This window comes from Colias croceus, chromosome 13 (assembly GCF_905220415.1).
Source record: "Colias croceus chromosome 13, ilColCroc2.1".
Taxonomy (NCBI): Eukaryota; Metazoa; Arthropoda; class Insecta; order Lepidoptera; family Pieridae; genus Colias; species Colias croceus.
Genome location: NC_059549.1, coordinates 668,178 through 680,523, shown reverse-complemented (window position 1 = coordinate 680,523; position 12,346 = coordinate 668,178). Strand labels below are relative to the sequence as shown.

Sequence of the window (12,346 nt, the reverse complement as noted above, 5' to 3'; positions counted from 1 at the left end):
AATGAATGAATGAAAATACCTGCCTACTTCATAATTATTGTATTTACAAGACGAATTGTAAACTAAATATTGTGTTCCTGCTACTCAATTAGTTTTAATTATTTTCATTCGTATCGAATAACGTGTAATAATGGTAGCAATTATTTGAATAACCTTGAAATCTAGGAAGGGTCGTCATTATGTAATAATTATACTCCTAGTCCTAAACTTTATCTAATAATCTATTATTAAAACAGTAGTGAGAAGAGTCTAAAAGTAAGTACCAACGAATATTTAAGGAATAGGTGTACACAATTTGTTTCGTTTTGAAATTCAATAAAAAATTTTGGACATTAAAAAGCTTAAGAAGGTCAAATACAGGTCTTACGTTTTAAACTCTTAAGAACGAGCGTAGTTAAGGACAATTAAATAGCCTCGTTGTAGCTTTATCACCTATATTTATTCCCCACTAATAGCAATCAAACAAAAGAAAATACTTAACATAAATACTCTTTTGTACACAATAAAGAAGAAACCTACAGCAATTTTCGTCAAGTACTAAACCCTCCTTACATAAAACCTTTGTCAAGGAACACCTACGGCAGTTATTTTGAGAATTCTATTTGGCGAGCAATTCTTAAATATTTTAAGTCTTTGGTACGGCGTGTAATCGATTTTGTGAACAATTGCCGAGAAACTATGGCTCGTAGTTATTTCAATTGAATGGAAAATGTTTCTTCTTAAAAGAGGAAAAACTGTTTTGTGATTTTTTATTTATTTGTATGTTCTTTTTGATGTTTTCGTTTTCACGTCTGTTGTTCTATTGATTAATTCTTCCGTTTTACGTTTTTCGATCCAAATAAATTGAAAATTAACTGTGTCCCTTTTGCGTGACATTAATATAATATTATGTAACCGATCATTATTAAAATTCACTATCATTTATTCATACTTCCATTTAACACCTTATTTCTTACAAGAAAATGTGCCCAAAACATAGCAATATAATATATTGAATGAAACACGTCAGGCGAAATATGACCCATCTTGTTTTCATATTAGTTACGGGCGGGCCTGTCAAATGTTCCATCCAAATTCGAATAAATCTTTAAAAGTGTCAACCTGCATATTGTTTGGTTGTCAGGTGGTCAATTATGAGTGATGTACCTACCTAATTGTGTATGATAAACGGTAATTATAGTTAAATTTAGGTATTTCTCCCAATTACAATTTAAAAACATTTAAAAGAAAAGGGTACGTTAATCAAAATTGACATTGTATTGTAAGGTTCTTAAAAGTACAAATAATAGGTATATTTTTCATCTTACATAGAGATTATTTTCTTAGATTATCTTACATAGAGATTATTTTCTTAGATAAAGAGACATCTTTAAGTAGCAATCCATTTTACAGTCGAAAAAACAATTCAATTTCAGACTGCAATAAAATTAACAAAGCAAACGACAAAATCTGAGAATCTCCAGCGTGTTATTTCAACGTTAATAATTCAAGATGAGCTAACTTCTTAACAAGAGTAGAATAAAATATTCACGAGGAAATCATTTAAGCAATTATTTGATTAAAATTGACGCGGCAATTCTTGGATTTAGTTCTTTTCTTTGGGGTTGTTAATGCTATTATTTTAGTGAGAGAATAAAGACGTTTTATTGTATTTTCAAATTGTACAGACAGTTTCAACGTAACACATAAAATACCAACTTTTTATTTGTTTTAGCAGCGTAGGATGATTTGAATGAATCAAGAGATAACTTTTATTACCTACTACATGTGTATATAAAAATAATAGAACTTAAAGGCAAATTAATATTACTGATTCATACACAGTGTATTAGCAGCACGCATCCATAGCACACATCCTTCTATATAAAAAACAAATCTATACTAATATTATAAAGCTGAAGAGTTTGTTTGTTTGAACGCACTAATCTCAGGATCTACTGGTCCGATTTGAAAAATTCTTTTTGTGTTGGATAGCCTATTTATCGAGGAAAGCTATAGGCTATATTATATCATCAAGCTAAGACCAACAGGAGCGGAGCACTATGGGTAAAACCGCAGAGCACACTTAGTAACATATTAAATACGTTTATTTTAGCAGAATTGGATGATTTGATCAAATCAAGAGATCATTTTAGTATTAAGCTATTGCATAGCTTCTATCGTGGGCTTTGAGTGCGGGGACCGAATTCAGAAATTGCGTAACGAAAAACCTCACGCTCCCCACTCCGACGGGCGGAGGTGTGGCTTGAAGGCATAGCATGCAATAGCTTTACCGCGGCAGTCCCCGTGTGCCACAAGTTGTTTTTTTTACATTCCAGAAATAACAATAACATAATAATATCTAGTACCCCGCCAAACTGTACAACATAATTACATTATACATTTAGAAACAGGGAAATAAATAAAATACATTTATTTGTATGTTAGGAGTGCAATACATCCGCGACTGCCCCGCCGAGCCCCGGCTGCCAGTGTACATGGTGGTGGGGGGCGCGGCGGGCGGCGCGGGGCTGAGCTGGCTGCTGTGGGCACAGCTCGCCGGCCGCAGCAGCACCGCGCCCGCCAGCGTGCCCGAGCGGGTCGTGGCTTATACGCTCACCGTGTTTCTGATGGGCTGGTGAGTTGTACACAGTATATCTTCGGCCATAGACACTAAATAAATATAGACACTAAATAAATATATAGGTACACTATAGACACTAAACACTGTCGCGTTCCATACGGTGAGTGAGGGGTCCGGAGGCCCACATCCCTTCCCATCCCCTACCCATCCTCTCCTTCCCTATCTTCATTCCCTCCCATCCTCGCCCCTTCTACCCAACTCCTTCCAAATCCCTTTGAGGACAGCAACACATCCACTTCCCACTTCCCAGTGGAGTGGATGCTTATGGGCGGCGTGTGTCGCTTAACACCAGGTGACGCGTATGCTCGTTTGCTATCCTATTTCATTAAAAAAAAAATATCTGCTAGGAGTGCTATTAGACAGTAGACATCACCAGCTATAGACCTATCTGCTAGGAGTGCAATATACCCGCGACTGCTCCCCGAACCTCGTCTAACAGTATACAATATACAAGTTGGTGCCCAAGCAGGTCGTGGCTTATACCCTCACCGTGTTCCTCATGGGCTGGTGAGATAACTCAGGTCCCGGAACCACAGACACAATAGAAAATTTATTGTGTCGTGGACCGATCGGGCCGCTTGGGGCTCAATGGGTTAACTATATAAATTGATGTGGTTTTTTTTTTATTGAAGTGAATCTTCTTTATCGTCGCGTCATGGCATTACCGTTGAGTAAGGCAACGATTTTGGTATCTTTGAATCTGGTTAAAGATATTTCACTTCTGACACGTAGGCACACGTGCTCTTCTTTTTAAACCATAATATCTTGATTCAATAGAAACAGAGCAACAATAAAAATGTTTCAGAAGCAAATATTTTCTTTGCAGAGTACACGAAGTTGCGTGGGTCAGCTAGCAAACAAGAAATGTACTTACTTCTTTTCCTATCAGTATTTTAAGGCATTTTTCATTAATTTATTTCAGCTTTCCATTTTATGAACAACAACACACTCCTTTAAAAGCGGAAAACTTCCGTAACTTTGACAAACATCAATTTATAAAATTGATTGAGATTGCGTTCATTGTTGTACTACAAAATGAAGCAGGCCAAAGGTTAAAGGTTGTTATAGACCCTAAGTCACGTAAGGAATTCGATAAGACAGGATTATGTGGGGCGCACCGTCAGTGTGGATTATAGCAGACATGGGTTACACCTTTCTATCGATTTGAACCTTTGGATGTTGTAAAATTTTATTATTCATACGGAATTTATGCATTTATTTGATAACCGAGACGTTACCTACGTTAGAAGATTGCTTTGGACGTGTGAAATATTCTAATTGTAATAATATGCCATTTTGTATTTGTTTACTTCGAGAGATTATTCTTATAAAGGACAATGCCAGATTTAGTATGGGACGTGGCGTCATGTTTATTTTTAGGAGGGCCATCACCCAACCCCTGTTTTTTTACAAAATGGTATAATAAACCGAACTTACTGTGACATGTATAATTGTATACTTCTAAACTCAGATTGTAATTACAAAGATTCTATAAATAACAACTAAATTTTTCAAAGAACTAAAGCTATCAAATTCAAAAACGTTATCACATTACCATATACAGTATATAATTAACATCAAAGCTGCTCCACAACTTTGGACGTATAATTAAATTTGTTAGCGTAGAACATACCGGCATTTTTGCCTCCTGTAATTGGTACATTCCCGGGGGATCATTGAACATTTTATTGTCCTTTAGATGGATATTTTAAGCAGTATTATTTCCAGTTTGGCAAAGTGATGGCGCTAGATTACCTATATAGTTCCGTCATTTTCCACAATAGAATTATTATGCATGATACAGGCACAGAATATATAATAAGTACTACGTAGTACGGGTTACAGACGTACGGGGGTAATAACGTCTTGAGTTGCAGAAAGATTCGAAATCATGTATCTTGTATCTTGTATGGTTCTTAGTAGACAATATTCTCAATTGGAAGTTTAGTAACGAGCATTCTATGTGATAAAGTTTTTAATTTAATTTTTTATTACATTAAATTACTTCCTTTTATAAAATAAAGAAAATTGACATTTTACAACTGTGCAAAGTATATTTTAACAAAAAATAGTTATGTCGAAAAACAATCGACGTAAACCTTAGAACTAACATGTTAAATCAATATCTAAACTAATCTAACGAAACCATTTCAAAGTGATTAAATACATACGCAGGTATGTACTCACAAATACATACTCTCTATATTAAATTAATAGATTACAGAAGTACACTAAGCGTTTAACTAAACACGAATTAAACAATGAACGTATTACTAATATTATCTAGTTGGGCGAAAATTGAATTCTCTAACTCGATTAGTATTTGCTCTAGATCTCGTATTGCTAAGTTTGAAGCCCCATTTGAATAAAGCTTCAATTTACAAGACAATCTCAACCTACTTCTGCTGTGGAATATTGTCGAATATAATAATAATTTATGGTAGCTGGTTATATCAGCTGTTTTATTAGCCTAAACTCGTGATGAAATGACGTTTAATTGACGAACTGAATGATATCCAGCCGTATAGTTGAATCGAACGGTACTTACAACGGTAATTCTAAAACACTAATAAAAAAACATCCCTATAATATGTTAGTTGCTGAAAATTTCGTAAATAATGTATTATGTATTAATGTTGATTTATTTATTTAAAATAATATCAAATCGATTTCCAGAGTGTTTGGTAAGTTGAGAAAGTCAGCTAAAAGTAATTTCATCGAGGTACTTTTATGCCCGGTTCCTATATTCAACGGATCGTCATAGTATCAAAGCTACTATCCGTTTTTCTAGAACTAACTACGAGTCGTTATTACCGTTCCACAATTTTATTTCTTGACGTGCTATCGACGGACATCCGTTGGTCATAAAAATACCGAGCCCTCTTCACTCACAGATGTGCGTTTCGTTATAAGCCAAATTGAAATTAAAATAACACAAAATTCAGGACAAAATAAGTTAAATATACAGCCGAATTATAAACTTTAAGAATAAAGTTTCTTATTAATAAAGAACTAATACTAAAGAACTATATATTTGTAGACATCTGCGTGATAATTTTCCTTCTAAACAACCTAATGCGTTACACAGAAAGCAAAAACGGAACGTTTTTCTCGCGCACGCGTGCATTGCTTGTCAGTTGTCAAATTATTGTCATTCATTGTTGATTGATGATTCATTGTCAAGTTTTATAATTATTAAAGAATAACAATACAATGACCACTGTTTATATATTTATTAAAAATGGATATTACGCCGGTAAGTACGCCTTTATATTTCTTCTTTAAAATCGTCTGCCGCTTACTTTTTGCTTCGGACACTTTTAAAGTCAAACATATATTTCTGTTACAGAAATCGAAGAAGGCTATGAGTAAAGACGAGATTGCTCAATTATTGTAACCAGTAAGGAGACTAATGCTTCTACGAATAAATTAAAGGATGAATGTTGGACTTCGTTGACCAACACATTTAATTCAAAAATTGGTCAAATACCTACCAGGAAAACTTTTTATTTTCAGCCAAAAAATTCAAACATAATAAGGATGATGGACAAATATTATGAAGAAATAATTGAAATACTGAACACACAATAATTGAAATACTGAACACACAATAACTAATTAATTTTTGTATATTATTAAGCAATATATCTAGACATACGGTAGAAAAAGAATTTGTTAGGTAGTGCTAAATGTAAATCTTATGTAAAAAATGTATTTAGTTCAGAGAGCCTATTACAGCGTTAAGGAATATAATATAGAAGATGATAATCGATGGAGGGTTGTCGTGTAAGAATCACAGGACAGTTCTTTGGCATATATTATGTAGTTACATATTACTATGTAAAATTAAACTGTAATAAAGAAATAAAACTTTTATTCCATTTTATTATGTACTTTTATTTATTTTTTATTATTTACAATACAATGTTTAAAAAATTGATTTCTACATTGCAAACATAGACATACATATAAATATACTAGTGGTCCGCCCCGGCTTCGCCCTTGAAATACTGAACACACAATAACTAATTAATTTTTGTATATTATTAAGCAATATATCTAGACACACGGTAGAAAAAGAATTTGTTAGTGCTAAATGTAAATCTTATGTAAAAAATGTATTTAGTTCAGAGAGCCTATTACAGCGTTAAGGAATATAATATAGAAGATGATAATCGATGGAGGGTTGTCGCGTAAGAATCACAGGACAGTTCTTTGGCATATATTATGTAGTTACATATTACTATGTAAAATTAAACATAGTTATAAAGAAATAAAACTTTTATTCCATTTTATTATGTACTTTTATTTATTTTTTATTATTTACAATACAATGTTTAAAAAATTGATTTCTACATTGCAAACATAGACACATATATATACTAGTGGTCCGCCCCGGCTTCGCCCTTGGTACATGTTTATGTTTTCTTTCCATAATAACCATCCTCGTACTTCAAGGAACATTATAAAAAAAATAATTATCGAAATCGGTCCACCCGTTCACGCGTGATGCCGTGACCAAGGGAAATAGGTCTGCCACTGATATCGATATTGTGCCTAAAGCATAGAACCTCAGCGTCAACAGTAATTGATGTTATGGAGATACCCCATGATTCCTGAAATGACAACATAAATTAGGTATGTAATAAGGTTAGACGTGTTTGGTATAATATTAATGCCTCCATTAAACTAACCTGGCTCCTTTTATTCGTACGTCTGGATAAATTTCAAGAAGTAATTGTTCAACAGATTCTTTATCAAGTCGAAATCTCAATTGAAATTCGTGAGAATCCAGGGTCGCAAAAAAATCCACTCCTTCTCTATAATATATACTCTTTCACGCCCACTATCTTCTTCCGAAATTCGATATAATATTAAACACTTCTCTATCACTATCTGAACTCCACATTTCGATATTGAAGCGGAAACAATGAAATAGTAAGAATTTAACCGCCCGAAATCGACGGGTAAACAAAATGCTATACGAATAGTAACTTTGACAGCATAATGACATTAAAAATATTTATAGGAACGCGATAAACTGTCTTCTCCATACAATAAGCTTACCGTTCGTTAATAGTAACCCTCCCATCCGTCAGTAGGAAGCCGTCGGTAAGTTGCTTGACGAGACGTTTTTTATAGGAACGATTTTCGCTTACGCTTGGTTAATTATACTACTATTCGTAACTAAAACGGATCGTTTTTCAAATATAGGAACCGGGCATTAGAACATAAATAGATGACATATGCCCGGTTCCTATATTCAACGGATCGTCATAGTATCAAAGCTACTATCCGTTTTTCTAGAACTAACTACGAGTCGTTAATACCGTTCCACAATTTTATTTCTTGACGTGCTATCGACGGACATCCGTTGGTCATAAAAATACCGAGCCCTCTTCACTCACAGATGTGCGTTTCGTTATAAGCCAAATTGAAATTAAAATTACACAAAATTCAGGACAAAATAAGTTAAATATACAGCCGAATTATAAACTTTAAGAATAAAGTTTCTTATTAATAAAGAACTAATACTAAAGAACTATATATTTGTAGACATCTGCGTGATAATTTTCCTTCTAAACAACCTAATGCGTTACACAGAAAGCAAAAACGGAACGTTTTTCTCGCGCACGCGTGCATTGCTTGTCAGTTGTCAAATTATTGTCATTCATTGTCAAGTTTTATAATTAAAGAATAACAATACAACGACGACTGTATATATATTTATTAAAAATGGATATTACGCCGGTAAGTACGCCTTTATATTTCTTCTTTAAAATCGTCTGCCGCTTACTTTTTGCTTCGGACACTCTTAAGTCAAACAGGTATTTCTGTTACAGAAATCGAAGAAGGCTATGAGTAAAGACGAGGTTGCTCAATTATTATAACCAGTAAGGAGACTAATGCTTCTACTAATAAATTAAAGGATGAATGTTGGACTTCGTTGACCAACACATTTAATGCAAAAAGTGGTCAAATACCAGGAAAACTTTTTATTTTCAGCCAAAAAATTCAAACATAATAAGGATGATTGACAAATATTATGAAGAAATAATTGAAATACTGAACACACAATAACTAATTAATTTTTGTATATTATTAAGCAATATAATATCTAGACATACGGTAGAAAAAGAATTTGTTAGTGCTAAATGTAAATCTTATGTAAAAAATGTATTTAGTTCAGAGAGCCTATTACAGCGTTAAGGAATATAATATAGAAGATGATAATCAATGGAGGGTTGTCGCGTAAGAATCACAGGACAGTTCTTTAGCATATATTATGTAGTTACATATATTATTATGTAAAATTAAACTGTAATAAAGAAATAAAACTTTTATTCCATTTTATTATGTACTTTTATTTATTTTTTATTATTTACAATACAATGTTTAAAAAATTGATTTCTACATTGCAAACATAGACATATATATATACTAGTGGTCCGCCCCGGCTTCGCCCTTGGTACATGTTTATGTTTTCTTTCCATAATAACCATCCTCGTACTTCAAGGAATATTATAAAAAAATAATTATCGAAATCGGTCCACCCGTTCACGCGTGATGCCGTGACCAAGGGAAATAGGTCTGCCACTGATATCGATATTGTGCCTAAAGCATAGAACCTCAGCGTCAACAGTAATTGATGTTATGGAGATACCCCATGATTCCTGAAATGACAACATAAATTAGGTATGTAATAAGGTTAGACGTGTTTGGTATAATATTAATTAAACTAACCTGGCTCCTTTTATTCGTACGTCTGGATAAATTTCAAGAAGTAATTGTTCAACAGATTCTTTATCAAGTCGAAATCTCAATTGAAATTCGTGAGAATCCAGGGTCGCAAAAAAATCCACTCCTTCTCTATAATATATACTCTTTCACGTCCACTATCTTCTTCCGAAATTCGATATAATATTAAACACTTCTCTATCACTATCTGAACTCCACATTTCGATATTGAAGCGGAAACAATGAAATAGTAAGAATTTAACCGCCCGAAATCGACGGGTAAACAAAATGCTATACGAATAGTAACTTTGACAGCATAATGACGTTAAAAATATTTATAGGAACGCGATAAACTGTCTTCTCCATACAATATGCTTACCGTTCGTTAATAGTAACCCTCCCATCCGTCAGTAGGAAGCCGTCGGTAAGTTGCTTGACGAGACGTTTTTTATAGGAACGATTTTCGCTTACGCTTGGTTAATTATACTACTATTCGTAACTAAAACGGATCGTTTTTCAAATATAGGAACCGGGCATATAAGAATAAATGAGTCAATTTAAAATCTAGCATTTGTTATTTAAATAATATATTCAAATCTAGTTTTTTATATTATGATTGTTTATCTCACTGCAAGTTCTCGTGGGAGTCGTTCAATTAGGTCACGTTCGCTTCGAGGTCTCCAGTCTCCGTCCCTGTTGAAATATGACGTTGATGAGAACAGTATATCGTCAGAATAGGGTTTAGTAACATAAGTGATTACTACCTATTCAGTTAAATTAAACCGTTTGTGACTTATATGACTGAATGTTGTGAAAAACTTTATCACCATGACAACTTACATGAGACAAGATATAAATCAGTATTATACACGATGGTCTACATACCCTTGTTTTTTTTTACTGAAAAAAGTAGTGTTGTTTACTACGTAATAAATAAAAAAGAGTGTGTGCGATCCGAGCACACGTGTCAGAAATGAAACTTCTTTGGCAATATTCAAAAATACCAAAATCGTCGCCTCCATGACGTAACGATATTACCATGACGTGACCTTGAAATTTTACTCCCAATGCTCCAAAAAGAAGATTAACTTCAAAAACATTTTCGAAAATTTCTACTTGCAAATCAACACAAACATTTCAAATAAATAATTTATCCCTATTAATAAATCTGATTCATCATAAAATACCAAAAGCAAGCAAAATGAGCACTCATGTACACCAAATGCAAATAGAATTAGAAGGACAGGAACGTCGGTCGGAAATTCATAACCTCGTGTGAATCCATCATTGGGAATGTGTAACGTAATATGGAAATTTACTATGGAGTGTTTTTGGAGATCAGGCTTTCAGTTGTTTTCTTTTAGTACATATGAAAATGTGTTATTGTTGTAGACCTTTACAATTTCTTTTATGTATATTATGTATGTAAATTGTAAACATTGATTTAGTCTGCTGCTACAGGAATTTACTTTTGAGTACTTTAATGAAATGTCAATACTTGTTTGTATATCGCGAATACAAGTACAAAATATGCACAAAGAAGTTATCGTATTCGTAAGGTACCGCTACTTTTGTAAGTGGTAGAAGCGAGCAACACTTTGTAGCGTGTGGCCGCATACGGTGCGTCTATACAAAATAAAACTTATATAGTTTGAGCTGTGTTTAAACTATTTATTTATGTGGCCGATCACAACCACAGGTGAGTATCGCACGCTTCCGCCACTTTTGTAAGTGTCAGAAGCTTAGAGGTCAGAAGTGAGCGTCACTTTGTAGCGAGTGGCCTACGCATACGGGGCGTCTATACAAAATAAAACTTTGTACAGTTTGAGCTATCTTTAAACTATTTATTTATGTGGACAGTTTACTCTTTAACTAAAAATATTAAGACCTTCCAAGCGAATGAAGTGGAAAGAAAGCGCAATCCAAAAAAATTGTGTCCAGGTTTGCATTCGGCAACTACTGGACGCTCGGCATCATGTGGCCGGACTACGCGCCCACGCTGTTCGAGCCCAACCAGTGGTGCCACCGCACGCTGTACGTGTTCGCGCTCACGCAGCTCGCCGTGCTGTGGGCCGTGCTGGCGCTGCTCGTGCTGCTGCTGCTGGCGCTCGTCGTGTGCCAGGTAGGTGGTACAATTGGGATTGGATTTGTGTTGGTTTTGACATTGTTGAAATGTGATTTTGATATAATTTGGTTGGTTAAAACTTCTATTTTTGCTCTTAAATGAGATATTTTTTTTTTCGGAAATACTTTTTTTTCAGCTATGAAAATTATTGACTATTATTCAAGTTTGTGCGTATGCGTAAATTAACGTACTGCAGTGAATTTTCTTGATTTTTTTTTTGTAAAAAGATTTAAAAATAAAGTTTACTGCGTATCTGCCTTAGGTATTCGGTTGCGGGTGGTTGGGCCCGGGCCGCTACAAGTAGCAGCGGCGCAGCGTGGTGCTGGAGCTGTGGCACCGCAACATTAACAACACCATGGACGTGGCGGGCGCGCTGCTGCCGCTCGCCGGCGCCGCGCGCTCGCAGCTCGCCGTGCACGTGCGGGAGGTGGGTGTACACAGCACACTGCACTAAGCACACAGCACACTGCACACAGCACTCAGCACTCAGCAAACAGCACACAGCACACAGCACACAGCACTCAGCACACAGCACACAGCAAACAGCACACAGCACACAGCACACTGCACTAAGCACACAGCACACTGCACACAGCACACAGCACACAGCACACAGCACTCAGCACTCAGAAAACAGCACACAGCACACAGCACACAGCACTCAGCACACAGCACACAGCACTCAGCACACTGCACACAGCACACAGCACTCAGCACACAGCACGCAGCACACAGTACAGCACCGCAACATCAACAACACCATGGACGTGGCGGGCGCGCTGCTGCCACTCGCCGGCGCCGCGCGCTCGCAGCTCGCCGTGCACGTGCGGGAGGTGGGTGTACACAGCACACTGCACACA

General features: G+C 35.4%; 1 protein-coding gene across 1 annotated transcript in view; it reads left to right on the top strand.

The window, feature by feature from the left end:
- Positions 1-11,790, top strand: part of LOC123696621 (uncharacterized protein DKFZp434B061-like) — an 82,009-nt gene extending 70,219 nt beyond the window's left edge. The window contains exons 6-8 of the mRNA XM_045642937.1: positions 2,428-2,617; positions 11,303-11,483; positions 11,749-11,790. Of these exons, the coding sequence (XP_045498893.1) occupies positions 2,428-2,617; positions 11,303-11,483; positions 11,749-11,790 (413 nt within the window). The remainder of the gene's footprint in view (positions 1-2,427; positions 2,618-11,302; positions 11,484-11,748) is intronic.
- The last annotated feature ends 556 nt before the right edge of the window (positions 11,791-12,346 follow it).